Here is a 17952-nt window from a genome sequence, read left to right on the forward strand (position 1 = left end):
AGCCTTGCTAATTGCAACTCCTTGAGTATTCTTTCAGTATTCAGAGGGACGGATAAGTGTTTAATATAATATTCTCATAGAGAATGATATCTTATACCTTGTTTTTTAAACTAGCATACTCACCCTCTGCCACTTTGATTGACCACAGGTTTTGGAAAATGTAATGAAAAATACAATTCAGAAACTAGTCTGAGCTATTGCTCTTCTGACTATTATATGACAACACAGTGACACAAATATTATAGGGTCCTTCTCAGACACTCATGGGTGGGAATACTTCCAGTGACTTAAGTTATGACCCCACCAGAGGTTGCTCAAACCATACCATAGGAGCACAGCTGAGTGTAACTCTTTGCACGCCTAGTTTTGCAAGAGAATTTAAGGCTGCTCTGAGTCTTATTCTGTCAATAGTGATGAAGTTTGTTTGCTGTTCTAGTTCAGAGTATCATCACTGCTGGGTTTGAATAGTGATTTGTCCTATTTGCAACCATTTCTTGAGTGTAGTAAGGTTAAAACTGCCCACTAAAACATATGTAAGTAAAGCAGGTTCTTAGGGAGTGGTATTATATTTTACATTAAATAAATTGAAATCTTGTTTTAATTCAAACTATTGTACCTACTGCTTTGAGAACTCCCTAGTGGAAAAAGTGCTGAATTTAGGATACAGGTCTACAAGAATTTCTCTGAAATACTAATCGTAAATTAACAAAAGTAGCACATTTTAAAGAAAGATAAAAAGAATTGTGTGGTTAGTAAAAGACTAGCTTTACTCCATGTGGAGCTCAGCAACTGCTTCCTCCTTCAGCTGTAAAGGTAATGGATCTACAAGGTTAAAGAATCAAAGTTTTCCCAAAATGCAAGTAAGTCCTGAAGGTTTTGGTGTCAAGGGGGGCTGATTCCTTCTTTCAGTACTCTTTGATCTCTGTTACATTTTAAATAGTAACTACAGGCCTGCAAAAAAAAAAAAAATTGACAAAATCTAGTCAATTCTATTGCAGAAATTGGAAAAGGATATGATGTGAAGTATAGGGGGGTGACACATTAAAAAAAAAAAAAAAAAAAAAGGCCCCAAATCTCTTTTTCCAGTACTGTCTGGTTAAGGAGAAATTTTCTGTCTCTTCTGATTAGCCCCCTTTTAAGTTAGAGCAGGGTCTGGAAAGCAGTTTCAAATATAATGCTCCCTGAATCAGAAGGTTAGTGTTCTTCACTTGAGTTTAATGGTCCCTTGGCTACTGTAGGCTGCCTTTCTTAAACTCTTTACCATTAGAAGGAAGGCAGTTGAGCCTAATTATCTTCATACAAGTAACTTCATAATTGAGCCTAGAAATGTATTCATACAGGTAGCTTCTAGATATGACCAAAACTGGTGTTATTTAATACTTTATTCCAGGGAGGAGTTATTTTTCAAGCTCTGCAGTCTTGAAGCTTTTTGCCGTAATGACAAATAGAGGTAATTTCTTGATCTATAGCTCTTAGCCAAGATCCAAAAGAAATCTTGCAGGCTGAAACTTCATACTATTCCCTCTGCAGTGCATGAGAAATACTTTATTAAAATTTACACTTTGTAAAACAGATGTGTAGGAACCAGGTATTTTTGTTACTAACATCTCATCATATGAAAGACATTTGTTTGATATATTCTGTACTTGTATAATAGTCTTGATATTGCCTCTTGTGTAGAAGGAGGCCGGGGCAGGGGGTAACACTTTTGGTCTGCTTTGAGTGGCTTGAGATGTGGTAAACTGAGTGGTACTTTTTGCTCAGATTTGATTTCTTAATAGCTTAGTAGTACATGGCTGCAGTCAACTGTGGTGGTTGGTGGGTTAATTTCATTTTCAAAGCAATGAATGTGTGATTATTTTTTTAAGCTTTGTAGTTAATTTGGGTATAAAATACTTTGTAGTCTCTGCTGGAAAGGGTACAAATCCATGTTGATATATTTAGAAAACAGTTACATGTACAGCTGTCTCTATAGAAACTGTGAAGTAAAATGCTGTAATTATTTTATATGGATGACTGCATTTCTGTAGGGGCAGTTATGTCTTTAGAGCTGACTGGATTTAGCCCTGGTGGTGAAAGGCAATATATCATGCTATTAAACCTTTAAACTTTCTGGTTGCTTGAGAAGGGAGGAAATAGAAATTCAGCATTTTGTGTGTGTGTGTGTGTGTGTGTGTGTATGTGCGTGCACGCATGCGTGTGTGTGAGAGAGTGAAAGCTGTGCAGGCTATTCAGCTGGGGCAGTCGGGGAAGTGACGTCCTGTATTATTTGTCGTTCTAGAAAGAGCGGAGAAGCGTACTGTAGATGGGAGGACTTTAAAGAGGGCTGTGTCTTGTCCAGTGTTTATAATTATTTATAAATGAGCAACAGAGGAAGGAATGAAGTACAGAGAAGCTGTCTAGTGTTTCTTTAATGTATCGGAGACTTTGTTGATTTGTAACAGTTGTTTGTTTCAAATCCAAATTTGATTTTTATTTTCCCTTCTCTAGCATCTCTACGTTGCTAAGACACTGGACACTGCTTTCTTTAAAGCAAGGGAGATCTGAATTCCTCCAACACTCAGGATGGGGAAAGATTATTATTCTATCCTGGGAATTGAAAAAGGGGCTTCTGAAGAGGATATCAAAAAGGCTTACAGAAAACAAGCACTTAAATGGCATCCAGATAAGAACAAATCTCCCCACGCAGAGGAAAAATTCAAAGAGATTGCAGAAGCTTATGAAGTGCTGAGTGATCCCAAAAAGAGAGACATTTATGATCAGTTTGGGGAGGAAGGTATGTATGTCTCTATTATACTCTGATCGGTCACTTTCATTATGTTTAATGAAGCAAAATAAACATAGATGATTCATGAAAACAACATGATACGTGTTGATTTTTAGGCAATGTATTTGTACTGCTTGGAAATTTGACTCAATGGCTTTTTAAATGTAAACTGTATTGCAGAGTTTTAATGTTGATCTAGTTTTAATTTCTTAGTTTAATGTGTTTTCATGTTTTCTAAAAATCCCAAATACTGGACAGGCAAATAGTTACTGAATTTAAAAAGTTTGTATGACCCATAAATAACTTTCTTGAATCTCTAACTGATGTCTTCCCTTGTCATAGCACTTTTCTGAGGGCTAGTTGAAAAGAGATGTATTCCTTCGTAAATTTTTGCTGAAGGGCAGTCTGCTTGATCTAGGCAGGGCAGTCCTTCTGAGCAGAAGCCCAGGTGTCCAGTCCATAGTTGTCCTTGGCTTCTTGCCTGGAGAGGAAAGAATTTGGCTGATGTCATGAAATACCAGAACAATTTTTTAGCTTTAATTGTAAACAGTGATAACATGCCAAGAGAATGAGGCCACAGAAATGTCATATTTATCCTAAAATGGTTATCTGGAGAGGATGACTTTTTATTTTTGACCAATTTGACTTTCAGTCTTATGATTGAGCAACAGAGGAAGTCATTAACATCCCTCCCCTTAAATGTATGGTATCAGAAATTTCAGAAGAAATAACTACTTCTGTTGTGATAAGTAGGTCCACTTATTCATTGCCATTCACTCAGGGCCATGTTTTTTACTAATATAAAGGAGGATACTTAAATAGCAGTACTTTAGAGGAAATTGTGTTGCTATGCATAATAAAATTTGGTCCTCTGTCATCTATAGGACTTAGTACAATTGTTAACGTCCATAAATTCATGTAAAAGACCTTCAGCTTCTACAAAGGATGCAGTTTTTTTGGTCTTCTGTTTCAAAGTGTTCAAAGCTTTAGTGGTGTTACTGAAACATTCTAGTGTTTATGTAGATACCACAGGCCTTTTTGCCTCTTGGGTCTTTTGCCTTCTTGCACTTCTTCCTTCTCACCCCCTGCCTCCTTTCTGTATATCATTATAAACCTATTTACTCTGTGGGTTCATTTGCATTTTAGATTCCTGTGTGGCAGCTCATCCTAACTACTTTCCCAAAATACCGTTTTAGTCACTTCTACCAAAGAGCTTGAAGTAAAGCATGTAAAGCAGTGCAGCCTTTGGCATCCTAGTACTGCATACTTGGACAGGGGTTCAAAATGTAGATTTCTGTTTATTTGGGCATAACATGAAACCAAAGTATGAACTTTTCGAATGGTGAATCTGGAAATACCTCCTGATTCCTCAATTGCTATCTGAGCTAGTAGTCGTAGGGGGAAGGCTTGGGCGGGGGGGGAGGAAACCTCAGTGTTTCTACAGCCGGGAACTTGATGTACCTTCAGTAACTTTTGGCTAGTTCTTCCTGGAGGTGTCTTTCTACTATCACAGATTGAATCCACTGATCTGCTTGTTTGACATTAACAGTTCTGTGACAGAAGGATGAACTACATGTTGCTAAGAACTTTTAATATGATCTGGTATTGAGATGGGGAACACAGTTTCATTCTAATGTTTTACTTGGTTACTGTATGTATTAAGCTTATGCATAGGAGGTTTAAAACTCTGAGCCAAAAAACCTGCAAAAACAAAACACAGCAAAACCCCTCTTTCAAATTTAGAGAGTGTATGCTTCATTAATGTAAGCCTTCACATTTTTATGGCTATGGAGGTAGGATAGCAGCTGTACTGGTATCTCTTTTTACCCAAATGGATCTCAGGAACTTCCGAGCTATTTTTTGTGGCTGCGTTGAAAAGAGTTCCCAGATTTCTTACCTATTTTATATCATAGGAACACCAGCTGTGATAAGTTTGGGATTCTATAATAAACATTAAGGAAGCATATGGCTGCTTGACTACTGGCATGTTACATTTTACTCAAACTGAATTTCAGGAAAACAGAGGTCAAGCTAATTAACACTGCATTAAAGCTGAGCTATGGAGGCTATAGAAAATGTTGCATGTGATACTGCATAATTTTCCCTAGAAGTGATCTTGGAGAGGGATGCAGCTCCCAACAGAGCTTTGTAGAACAAGAGGAAAATTAAGTCAGGCAGACCTGTCTTCTGTTTTAAGATGCTAGTTCTTTGAATCACTGGCTTCAATCATATGAAATAAAATTGGCACTGTCAGAATACTTGTTCTTCCCAAGCCTGTCATTCTAGAACTTAAACTTTGTTGCTGTTCAAGCTATTGAATTACTAGTTGGTACTACAGAGTCTGATGGTGAGTTCTCATAGAAAAGGCAACCTTTCACTACTGCAAAGACCTTTTCAACTCATATCACTGCACTCTACAATAGGAAAGCTTATAGTAATATTTGATTTATTTTTAATTTTTCTTATTTGTCTTATTTAGGTCTGAAAGGAGGAGCTGGAGGACCTGATGGACAGGGTGGTACCTTCCGGTACTCTTTCCATGGCGACCCACATGCTACATTTGCAGCCTTTTTTGGTGGCACAAATCCTTTTGAGATCTTCTTTGGAAGGAGGATGCCTGGTGGCAGAGACACTGAAGACATGGAGGTGGATGGTGATCCATTTGGATCCTTCACTAGTTTTAGTATGAATGGTTTTCCAAGGGAAAGGAATACAGTTGGTAGCCAGTTACGTCGTAAACAAGATCCCCCTGTAATCCATGAACTTAAAGTGTCTTTGGAAGAGATCTATCATGGCTGCACAAAAAGGATGAGGATTTCACGTAAAAGGCTTAACCCAGATGGTAGAAGTGTCCGAACAGAGGACAAAATTCTTACGATTGAGATAAAAAGAGGATGGAAAGAAGGCACCAAAATCACTTTTCCAAAAGAAGGTGATGAAACACCCAACACCATTCCAGCTGATATTGTTTTTATCATTAAAGATAAACCTCACTCTCACTTCAAGAGAGATGGATCAAATATTATCTATCCTGTTAAGATCAGTTTAAGGGAGGTAAGTTTCTCTTTTGGTAGAACTCTAAATGTTTAAACCTGTTATAATATAATGCAATGACTATGCTGCATAAACTGTATGGCAGCAGTAAAGTTTTGGTGGTGGTTTTTTTTTTTTAAAGTTTCACTTGTAAAGTTAACGTTGCTGCAGAACACAGTTATTTACAGAACAATAGCTGTTTTGATAAAAATTGAATATTATTTCAATCTGTTTACTATAGAGGTGGGAGAGAATGAGGGTAGAAGGGTAAGAATAAAGGTTGATATGTCTTTAAATCTTCATACTCTGTGTTTCTAGCTAAATATATATTAGTCTGAACTAAGAAACAAAATACAGTTAACAAATACATCTAATATAGTATGCTCCTTACTGCTGGGATATGATTACTTACTTCTGTAGGACAGAGTAGAAATGTCTTAAATATTTTGACTGCCAACAAATTTTGCCTTTTTATGTCATAAGTTATTTCAGTATGATTTCAAAGTACATAGAGATTGATTTCATGAGGATAAATTATAGTGAACAGGTGTTATAGGAGCTATATATAACAACAAAAATGGTACAGCTTTTAAAAATTCCATTCCAAGTCAAAACACATTGGCTTTCGAAATGAAAAATCAGAATGACAACTGAGTAGAGTTCTTAAGGGTCTGAAGCCATGACGTGGTCATAATTTAAAAGATAATGTATCTGAGTCTCATGTGATTTTTTTTTTCTTCTGAATTAGCATAAGGTGGAGAAATAAACTCTTGCTTGCATTATAAGTTCTTTGTGTACATTACGAGCTCACTCCTTCAAGGGTTCTTAACTGAAAAACTAAAAATGCATCTGAAGTGAGCTGAAGTGCATGAAATAGGATGAGGGAGGGAGAAAAGACAGTATTTAATGTTGATGTGAGTAATATAGTTCCTACATAGATAAAAGCCAATTTAGACTCATTGCATTGTTATGTAAATTGGGCATTGTCAGTGTAGAGTAAGTGTGCTGAATGAGGTGAAGCTGGAGGAATCAAAATGTTATTATCAGAGATCCTAGTAATGAAAACAAACTATTGGATAAAGCAGGAGAAAGTCTGTAATGTTTTGATTTTGGTGCACCAAAATAGTTGTTTGCTCTTCTTTGAGCATCACAGTGCTCACCTAAGATGGCTGCGTAATTTCGTACACCTCTGTTTATAGACACTTAAATGTTGTTCGGCAATTTGATGTAATATAGGTTGATAGAGTATTATAGTAAACTCCTGTGCAATGTACACAAACAAAAAATGGAACAGGACTCAATTTCCAACGCAAACTGAGAAGCTGGACATCTCTAGAGAAGTATGAGTGAAGAGTTCCTTCTGTGCTCAACTACCCTATTATTTGGTAAAGTATTTGCAGGCTATATAAGTACAGTTACCCTGCAGTGGCCATTGTGTAAGACTGGTAAATTCTGTGATATTTAATGACAAATTGAAGCCTTCACTTTTTAAGAGAGGAACACTGTATTTGAATTTTGACATCTTAGTGCACAGTGAAAATACTGTTTAGAATACTACTCTTTTCTAAATAATCCAATTTCAGTTGTAGGTATAAATAAAGTTCTGACCAATTTCTTTTTCTCATACCATCTTTCTTTAGGCTTTGTGTGGCAGCTCGATCAATGTGCCAACGATAGAAGGAAGAACCATACCCATGACAGTAAATGAAGTTGTAAAGCCTGGGATGAGAAGAAGAATTATAGGATATGGTTTGCCATTTCCCAAAAATCCTGACCAACGTGGAGACTTAATTATAGAGTTTGAAGTAATTTTCCCAGATAACATTTCTCCAGCATCAAAAGAAGTACTTAGGCGAAATCTTCCAGTTTCATAAAATGAAGACTGTGTATGTCAACTGTTTAAATAGGACACTGGAAATGCAGAAGACTGGCAAGTCTGTGCTTTAAAAGTGCAATCTGTAACAACTAGTGGAATATTTGTTGGGTTCTTTTTTTTGTTTGTTTTGTGGGATGGGTGGGGGGGAAATAATGCTGCATGAGAAGAAAAGGGTTAAGTACAAGTCATATAAGTGACTTCTGCAGTAAAATTTACAGAGCAAACCACTCATTTTATTTTACATCTTCCTAATCAGAAAAGTTTATTCATTATTTTGCCTAATGTAAAATGTAGTCATTTTTACAAGTTAGCACATATTTCTGGTACAGTACTTGAGCCTCCAAGTACTTTATTTCTTATATCCCTACCCTATCTATAATATTACCCATTTATACAGAAATTGGAAATAGTAGTAGAAATACACAAATATATAAATATTTTGAAGAGCAAAACATTAAAGTTATCATTTTGATATGTTGCCTTCCACTGCTCAAAGCATAGATTGGGAAAATCAGCTTGGACTCTTGAACCACCCCCAGTGAAATGAAAGCATTTTCTTTATTGCCCCAGAAGGTGTGAGGACTGCATTGTGAGTCTAGCAAAGGGCATGTGGTTTGGGGAGCAAGAGTAGCTGTTTGCTGTAGGACAGCCTTCAGGCAGAACAGCAAGAAGCGATTCTATAAGTACATAAACAGCAAATGGTGGGCCTGCTGTCAAATGGGGAGGGGAGGCTGGTGGCAAATGTCATGGAGAAGGGCTGAGGTACTTAGTGCCTTCTTTACATCAGTCTCTACCAGTAAAACAAGCCTTGAGGAATTCAAGGCCCCTGAAATCAGAGGGGAGGTCTAGAACCTCGGTGGTGGAGGACCAGATTAGGGTGCACTTAAACTTGAAGTCTGTGAGCCTGACAGATTGCACCCCAAAGTGTTGAGGGAGCTAGCTGATGCCATTGCAAGACTACTCTTAATTATCTTGAATGGTCCTGGAGACTGGGAGATGTTCTGGTAGACTGTAAAAGAGCAAATATCCCTCGTACCTTCAAGAAAACCAAGAAAGAGGATTTGGGGAGCTACAGCTTCACCTCAATCCTTGGGAAGGTGATGGAGAAAATCCTCCTAGAAAGCATTGCCACACACATGAAAGAGAAGGTGATCAGGAGTAGTTGGCGTACATTTACAAAGGGGAAATTGTGCTTGACCAACCTCATTGCCTTCTAAGGTGAGATAACTAGCTTTGTGGATGACAGAAAAGTCCATGTTGTTTACCTTGACTTTAGTAGACAGACTGATAAAGTACAGGTTAAATAAGTGGAAAGTGAGGTGGATTAAAAACTTGCCAAATGAGTGGGCATAGGAAGGTATGATCAGTGGCACAGAGTCCAATTGGAAGCAAGTCAGTGGTATACCCTATGGCTCAATGCTGGGGCCATAATTATTCAACATCTTCGTTAATGACCTGGGTTATGGGATGGAGTGCATCCTCAGCAGGTTTACAAATCATATAAAACTGGGAGGAGTAGCTGGTAACACCAGATGATGTACTGCCTTTCAAAGGGACCTCCGCAGGTTGGAGAACTGGACAGAGGATTCTCACAAAGTTCCAACAAAGGGGAATGCAAAGTCTTGCTCCCTGAGGAATAACTCAAGGCACTAGTCCACCCTGGGAGCTGACTGGCTGGAAAGCAGCTTTGCACCCCCAACACCTTGGGGTCCTGATGGACAAACTGACGGTGAGCCAGCAATGCACCCTTGTGGCAACAAAGGCCAAAGCTTTGCTAGCAGGCTGAGAGGGATGATCCTTCTTCCCTACCCTCAGCACTGATGAGGATGCATCTGAAGTACTGTGTCCAGTTCTAGGCTCCCCAGTGCAGGAAAGATACAAATTTGCTGGAGTGGGTCTAGCACAGGGCAGTGTATGAGGGTCTGAGAGAGCTGGAGCTCTTCAGTCTGGGGAAGAAAAGGCTTAAGGTGGAATCTTACCACTGCATTATCACCTGATGGGAATGAGTGAAGATGGGAGAGCCAGCCTATTCCCAGTGGCTCTCAGTGACAGGACTAAAAGGCAGTGGACACAAGTTAAAAGACAGGGATTCCATTTGAACAGAAGGAAACACCTTTTTATTGTGAGGGTGGTCAGACTCTGGAACTGGTTGCTCAGAGAGGCTGAGGAGTCACTATTCCTGGAGATACTCAAAACCTGACTGGGCATGGCCTCAGACAGCCTGCTCTAGCTGACTGTGTTTGAGCGGGGGTCTTGGACTACATGATCCCAAGAGGTTCCTTCCAACCTAAATGATTCTGTGAACTTGGACTTAGTACTTTTCACTAGGCGGTGGTATGGGCCATGTTCTGCAAATGTGGCTTAGCCCAAAGATGGGTGGTACTGATGTGACAGCTTGAATCCCTGGGGAGTAGGTATATGCTTGAGTGGAAAGATGCACACTGAAAGCATTTGGCTAGTACAAGTATTTATAGATCATGCTGATCTCAAGTATTCATTTTCAAAGGCTGAACCATACTCCCATGAAGAAGAAGGAAAAGCCCAGGTCCCAGCTAAAGGAAAGTTTAAGACACAAAGTGGGATGGGGGTTGTCCATGAACTTTCATATGCTTGAGTTGAGTCTTTTTTGAATACAAATATGACTTACTTGTCTTTGGAGTCACAAGGTGCATAGCGAAATGGAGAGCCCTCTGTAATAGTCTAGTTTTATAATACAGTAATAGGGCTGGTTCCCTTGATTGTGGCATGATTTTGGTGAAAGAAATGCCTTGTGGGCGTGCTTTATTACTTGAGTTTAAAACCATATTACAGTGCTTTAACAACAATTTCAAAGGGGTTTTTTGGTTTGGGGTTGTTTTTTTTCTTCATAAGAAAATACATAAGATTTGCTGCCAGCTTTTTGCCTGTGGAAATTTAGTAGTTACCTGCTCTGTTAGGTAACTTAAATAGCAGTGTTATCTTCATATATGTGATTTTCTGCAGGAAAGTAAATCATACAGAAGTTGGGATTTAATTTACAATAACTTTGTAATGAGCACAAGAATCCCATTTTCTGTTACTCAAAGGAATAGAACTTTTAGGAGATACTGTTCGAGTCAATTTTTCAACTGCATATCTCTTCATACAGTGTCAGTTGTAGTCCTAAACCTACAAGGAGCTTAACAATTGCTGGAGCAGTATCACAAAGGGATAAAATTTGCTGCTTAGTGCTTATGCATATTGTTAACACTATATATTATTGTTTGTTCAAAAAATTCCCATTTCAATATGTTCCGCGTTGCATTTCTTATGTGGTTTTTAAGTAAAAAGTGTAAAGTTGGTTTTTAACTTTCGCTTATCTCTTGTTATGATGGCAGATGCTATAAGCTACATGACTTCAAAAGCATATCATCCTAAAATACCTGTTTGTCAGTTTAAAAGTTAATGGATTGAGCATTTTGTAATCCAGGATCTTGTAACCATAGTTCAACTTGTTTAAAAAAAAAAAAAAACACCAAAAAAACCCAGCAACTAGAACTATTTTTTTGTAACCATATTCAGGTAAGAGGAGTAGTGTTAAATTGAGGAATTGCAGTATATTGTGTATTTAGAGGTGTATATATATATATGTATAGCAAACTAAACTTTTCCAACTGTTTTCATGCTTAAAATACAGAACTTTAGGACTGGTATGAAATGCTTGTATTTCTTTTCTTATGGAAAGGTAACAAACTATATGTTTCAGAAAATAGCATGTGGAATTACTTCAAAATATGAGAAGGAGCATTAATATCTATCTAGGATTCACAAAAAAATAATATTTTTCTAATCAAAAAATGTGCTTAAAAGCTATGTTTTAAACACTTTATTTAATAAAGATTGCTTGGGAGAAGGAAGCAAATACTCAAGTCACCTACTATATAACTACTGAAATACATGGAAATAAAAGGACATTCATGAAGTTGGGATGAGAAGGATGTTTTGATCTTCTGAAGGTTGTTTAAATGCCATAGAAAGTAAAAGCCATCTGACTACTTTGGAGTTCATTCAATAAGTCTATGTTAACCTCTACTTCTAAAGAACACTTTTTTTAATCTCCCCAACATCATCCTTTAGAATAACCTCAAGCTGTTGGAAGAGAAGGGCAAGCTACATTACAACCATTTCTCCTGTATGCCATGCAGTGGTGCTCTGCTCCAGAGCAGGCTTTCTGATATCATGAGGATATTAGTATTCCACTCTTCCACTGCACCTTTCTTTTATTATCTATGCTGGAAACTTGTTGAAGCCTGTTTGTGGTGTGTTGAACAAATGCAGTTTTGGGTTGGTTTTGAGTTCTGACCTGTTTACTTTGTTATGGAAGTATCAGACTGTTGAACTGGGGTTCAGTCTCCACGGTTGTTCTTAACCACCATCTTCTTGTAACTTTGTATGTACTCACTTCCATTTGCCTTTTCACAGGGTGGAAGCTTTCTCTTCATTTGTATGACCTCTTTTAGTATTCACCCCTATTTTTACTGTGACCTTTAGTCCCAACCTCACAAACAGTGCTGAAGATGAGCAGTATGTATCACTATGATCAGTCAGATAAGATTATCAGTGTTCTGATTCTCAGATGTGATAGTTTTAGTAAATGCTCAAAACAGTATCCATGTCTGATTCTCAACAGTCCAAGCATAGGGAGGAGGCATCCATCAGGCTGATGCATAGTGCTGTAAATGAATCAAGCTCTTGGACCAGTTGTACCTTCAGTGCTAAGAGCCAAAGCATGGGTGAAGAAAGTCTGTAGCTGGCTTAAGACCCTGAGTAAGCTGTGCACAGGTATCAGCTTGCCATGAAATTCTTGACCTTGCATAGATTTGCTTGGAGACTGGAGGAGACCAATGTCTTGACTGGATAATTTGCTACTAGTTGTGGATTTTTTTTTTATTATTTTTTTTTTTTGAGGGCCTGTTCCAGAATAAATCAGCAGCCTAGAAAGGGAGTTGTATTTGGCTAAGAATCAGTTCTACTTCCTGGTAGGTGCCACTAGCTGTGTGCTTGCATAAACTAAACTTCCCCTGTTAATAAGTCATGCTTTGTGTTAATAATTTTTTTTTTTTTAGATGTACTTCGTGCAACTTGCTGACATTTAGTTTTTGTTGAGAGAGGAAGACAATAATGGTTTCCAAACCTTATTTCCTTGGCTTTTAGTTAAGTCTGTATGATCCTAGACATATTTATAGCTTTTCTTTTTTTTTTATTTTTACCCTATAACCCTTGAGTCTCAAAATATTTTAGTCTTGGAAAACTCCAGATCTCTAAGCCCTTATGATGCTTTTGCCACTCCTCAATGACTTGGTCTCACTAATGTGATGATGCAGGCCTAAAATGTGATTCTAGGAACTGTATATCAGGTGCTACTGAGCTAAAGGAGTGAAGTTTGTAGCCTTTGTAAGGGCTTTGCTCTGTTCATGGACAACTGACTGATTCTAAAAAGTGCCAGACTGGTTAATAACGTGTCTCATCCTGTCATGACAGATTGTTACTGTGCTGCTTTAGGTACTTGCATACTTGGTGATGATGTGTGTGTCTGGCTGACAGGATTATCCAGTAGGAAGTTCTTCTTAGACAAGGGTTTGAGAGAATGATGTTCGTGACTGAATCGTATCTGTAGTATCAGATGGCAGAAGGAATGGAGGCCACAATGGAAGGGAAAGACACTATGCTCGAATGATTGTGGAGAACAGAAGTATGGTCAGTCTTGCATTTGAAAAGCACGCTCTGTTGGAGAAGCACTCACTTGTCAGATCTAGTTGCATTCCCTGACTACAACAGTATCAGTCCCGTAGGGATCCACTTACAGAGCTCCAAGTCATAGTGGTTATGACAGCTCTTATGTTGACACCTGGCCCCCTTTATTAATTTATATAGTTGATGAAGCTTCTAAGAAGTTCTGGAGGTCACTAGACAACTTGACAAACCTAAATGCAATCTATTCCTTTCTAGTATGTGCATGTTCTGTGCTAGTCTGACTCACTGATGACATACTTTGGGGGGTAGAATAGCTTTTACCCCTATGATTCAAGGTAAAACTGTGCACTTGAATTCATATGCTATAACTAAAAAATGAGACATGGACATGCTACTGTAAATAACATTAAGAAACAATTTTTCCAGTCAGTAAATGCTAGTCCTCCTTTGCAGCTGACATTTAATAGTTCTTAATATAGTGCTTACCGAACAAATCCTATAGAACCAGGATATTCATATATTCACTTAGTTTGGCATGCAAATGGGGCAAATAGCAGTACTAATCTCCTCATGAAATACAGAATCTCAGCTTTTCATTTGTCAAATTGCTCAGCAATAAACTATTGGCACGATTTGTTTCCTTCAGGCTCCTCCAATTGTTTCATTATTTAAAGAGTGAAAGGAGAGGTCTGCTGTTGCTCCCCTTGGGTCTAGAAGGTGTAACTATCCTGTGCTTCTTTTGTTCCCCTGGAATTACTGGCTACCCAGGGGAGGAGCTATACAGTAACTGTCTTGTTAGTCATTCTTGACAAATTATCATCTTCACACTTGTGCTGCCCTATGTAATTAAAAATACAACAATCCCTACCCAGCCAGCTCCTGGAATACTATATAGCATTTCCCTGAATAAGTACTTTATGGCACGCTCCAAAAAAGTGTCTCAACTGCTTGTATTTGTATCCAAAGAAAGGTTGATAAACCAGGTTCAGTGAGAAGCAGCCCTTGCCAGAAAAGCTGTGGCCAAGTGTAATAAGGACCTGCAACCACTTCTTAGAGCAATCCAGGAACACCATGTATTTTTATTTTCCTCATATACCAACAAACTGATTTTAAAAGTAATGCAAGTAGGATAAAAATCTCTGGGATCCCTTTCTGCTCCCTATCGAGTCACAACTGCAACATTGAAGTCAGCATGCAAAGTGAGTTTATTGCTGCTGTATGGACTTTCGGAGGATGGTTTTACTAGTTGATGTTTTTTATGTGTCAAAGCCAAAATACGCATACTTAACTGTAGTGACAAACTCTCAGAAGATCAGTAAGTTTTGGTAATGGAGTTTGGGCCCCTCCTGTCACATCACAGGCAGCCCTGGAAGAAATGCAATCTTATTGAAAGGCCTTGTTTTGCGGTATCCTCTGATGGTTTTTAAAATATTTTTTAACATTAATAATGAGTAGGAAACATCAACTTTAGTTTTATCAACATTCTTATGTTTAGATAATTTATATCAGTGTAATGCTACCATAGATATTTATAAACACCAGCTATATTTTTTCTCAGTCTTATTCTCACTAGATTAAACAAGACACGGTCTGGAAATATCTTAGAAAAGCTCTTCATTTTGTGGTCACACCTCTGATTTTTTTAAACAGTTGCTTCATTTGGAACATGAATGACCAGAAAGATATAATATGCTGCAGGTAAGATCTTCACAGATACATACATACATATATATATATATATATATATTTTTTATGTGTAGTTAAACAGTTTTATGTACTGACAGTTTTCAGTATAGCACTGGCATTTCATATCCAGTAAACATGGCTGTTCAATTTCACATACTTTCTCCACAAACTTTATGGATGTTGCATGCCATGATTCTCACATCCTAAATACTATGGCTGAGAAAGTGAAGAATGTGATAAGCTGCAGTGAGCAATATAATCATAAGATAAAAGGACTGAAATGCATTTTTCCATTCTTAGTACATGGTTTATTTTTCCTTCTAAAACCAAGGCTAGTAATGGATTATTAACACTTTTATTGAAATGGTTAATTCTCTGACAAAGTTACTTACAAAAAGTGAAATTTAAGTAATTTTTGGATACTAGATATCCTGAATTGCTGGAGGCTTCTTTGGATTCATGACCTAGTTTTAATTTGTGTTAATTAATGTTGGCAGATGTTTCCCCAGTGGGTGCACATTCAAGGAAGCCTGAGAGCAGAACTGGTTGTAGTTGGAGATGTCTTTGTCCATTATAGGTTTCGATTTTTTTAAGGTTCTCAGCTATGTGACTTATTTCTAGCTCTGCAGATCACTCGGTCAACACTGCGTTATGCTTACTAAATCTAAATGGTTGAAGCTGCTAATCCATGATCAGAGCAATATTAATAAATAGCATTTGCATCTTAATAAAATTTAAGTACATGTAGCAGTAGTGGACAGATAAAACCGAGTGTTGAACACTTCTTTACAGTTTCTTGCCAAAGCTGGGGGCTGCTATGACAGTTTCATGTAGATGCTGCTCTAGGTTTGGCTTTCAAGAATAATTTAGCTTATTTGCAATCTTCCTCTGACTTAAACAACAAAAAAGTTTAATATCACCTGTTACATCATGTAAGTAATGATGGCATATACATGCTCCATACTGTTTGTATTAAACAGTACGATATGATCTTCGGTTTATTCAGTCAGTTCTGTTGGTCTCATAATTTTTTCTTTCGCCGTTAAAAAACGATGCTGTTGTTTCAAGCTCTAAGTAGGATCAGCATAGTTCTTATACAACTTCAGCTGTCTTTCTCCATCCATCTCCATATGAAACATGGAAATAACACCGCACTGAAGAAAGTTTTGCAACAGATATCTAAATGTAGGGCTATGTCAATGTCCATGATTTTTTAAAATAAAACAAATCTGCACAACCAATGTATGTTGCTATATGGAAACATGACTGTTTTAATTTACATTAACTAAATTGTTAACATCAGTAATGACCGTAAACAGTATTTACTGTTTTCTGGGACTGATTCAATTATCTTTTTGGAAGATAAGGAATGAGTTGGTAGAGAGCAATGTTGGCAGAAACAAGACCGAAATACTTGTTGATGTTGCCAATTCCTTTGTAATACATTTCAGTAAATGGCAAAAGACATGTTTTAAAAGAAATTCCCCATTTAAAATTGCAGAACGGCAGAAAACCCTAAATATGCGAATGAACATGAACAGTTTGTTACTGTTATTTATCCCATTTCACCTCACTGCAATCTCATCCATTCTATGCCAACATGTCTGAATTGCATTCTAATAATGGGAAAAAGTACACACAGTTCTCCAAGTTCAAATAAATCTTCAGTTCAAGTTTTCTGGTTTCAAACTGGACTGGCAAGTTAGCTATTGAAGTGTGATGGTAAATTTATTCTGTAATGTGTTTTTTTATTGGTGAAAATGACTAGAAAATGAATAACAATCTTTAATCCAATCATCTTTGATTAGACTTGGATAAAGGCATTTTTGAGTATTCAGTTAAATCTTACCATGTGCTAGCTGCAAAGACTGAAATCCAGCTGTCTTCAAACCTATATTTCCCCACAATACGAACAGTTTAAAATTGTTATTTTCTCAGATGCTCTAGGTAACCTGATTGGCTGTGCTGAGAACTTTGGGCTGCTTCCTAATAATTCACTTCTCTGTGCCTACCTGGTCTGGACTCAGTGTGCCAGAATCCTTTTTTTTTTTTTTTTTTTTACTTTCAAAACTGGTTTGTCTCTTATTCTGTGAGTCAGAAGATGTGGTAAGGCAATGCTGCTTCTCTCTGCAGTTTTATAGCAGATTGCTTTGGAAGTGCTGGATGTTGCCTCATGCAATTTCCACTCTTCATGCCTTGAGTAGATTCCGTACACCAGTGAAAATTGAGTAATTCCACTCTGGTGAGTGTAGTTACATTGGAGCACAGATGTCTTCTGTAACATGAATATCTCAGTCTATAAAATACATATCTCTATTCCATGGTGGAGAAGGAAACATTTTAATTCTACAAAGTGTTAGAAAATACACGTTTCAAATACATAAATGTTGAATCTCAGTATTACAAAGCTTTTGTCCAGTTCAGTAGGAAGCCTCTTAAACTTTGCTTATGTGGCTGTTGCTTTATTCATCCTTAGAGGATATAAACCTATTCTGGTCAGTATTTAGTACTTGCTTATTAGTAGAAATTTCAGAACTAGTGAGTGGAAGGATGGTAAACTTTTAATGGTCTGGATTTGTGTACAATTTAGGGAAAGACACTGAAGTTATGTAAGGACACTGTACAGTACACACTTTACACAATGCACAACTAGAAAAAAGTGCGAGAGCTGTCTTTGGCCAGCTCGTCACTCTTGGCGCAGCCCCGCTGGCTGTCGTGGGCAGGAAGGGTTATTTACTTGTAGCAGTAGCTCCTGTCCCACGTCCGTGTGCCGCCTCCGCTCGAGTTCTGGCTTATAATTGTGGCTTCCACGGTGGGCAGAGGGGGGAGGCTGTGGGGGTCCCGCTCTGGCCGAGGCTGGCGAGGTGGGGGCGCGGGG

At 37.9% G+C, this 17952-nt stretch overlaps 2 protein-coding genes across 2 annotated transcripts in view; both read left to right on the forward strand.

Moving 5' to 3' along the window:
- The first annotated feature begins 2032 nt into the window (after positions 1 to 2032).
- Positions 2033 to 11347, forward strand: DNAJB4 (DnaJ heat shock protein family (Hsp40) member B4). Its single transcript, XM_026853650.1, has 4 exons — positions 2033 to 2340; positions 2491 to 2776; positions 5247 to 5821; positions 7441 to 11347. The coding sequence occupies exons 2-4, from the start codon at positions 2566 to 2568 to the stop codon at positions 7672 to 7674; spliced, it is 1020 nt and encodes a 339-aa protein (XP_026709451.1). The 5' UTR covers positions 2033 to 2340; positions 2491 to 2565; the 3' UTR covers positions 7675 to 11347.
- Positions 11348 to 11715: 368 nt separating this feature from the next.
- GIPC2 (GIPC PDZ domain containing family member 2) overlaps positions 11716 to 17952 on the forward strand; it is a 34272-nt gene continuing 28035 nt past the window's right edge. Inside the window, exon 1 of the mRNA XM_026853653.1 lies at positions 11716 to 12673. The gene's annotated coding sequence lies outside the window, so the exon portion shown is untranslated. The remainder of the gene's footprint in view (positions 12674 to 17952) is intronic.

Source organism: Athene cunicularia, assembly GCF_003259725.1.
Source record: "Athene cunicularia isolate RWA chromosome 8 unlocalized genomic scaffold, athCun1 chr8_part1, whole genome shotgun sequence".
Lineage (NCBI taxonomy): Eukaryota > Metazoa > Chordata > Aves > Strigiformes > Strigidae > Athene > Athene cunicularia.

What these genes read in the sequence shown, in the direction of transcription:
- DNAJB4 (XM_026853650.1), top strand. Translation starts at nt 2,566, where the DNA reads ATGGGGAAAGATTATTATTCTATCCTGGGAATTGAAAAAGGGGCTTCT. An exon ending in TGATCAGTTTGGGGAGGAAG is followed by an intron (nt 2,777 to 5,246) that starts GTATGTATGTCT and finishes TGTCTTATTTAG; the next exon opens with GTCTGAAAGGAGGAGCTGGA. An exon ending in TTAAGATCAGTTTAAGGGAG is followed by an intron (nt 5,822 to 7,440) that starts GTAAGTTTCTCT and finishes ATCTTTCTTTAG; the next exon opens with GCTTTGTGTGGCAGCTCGAT.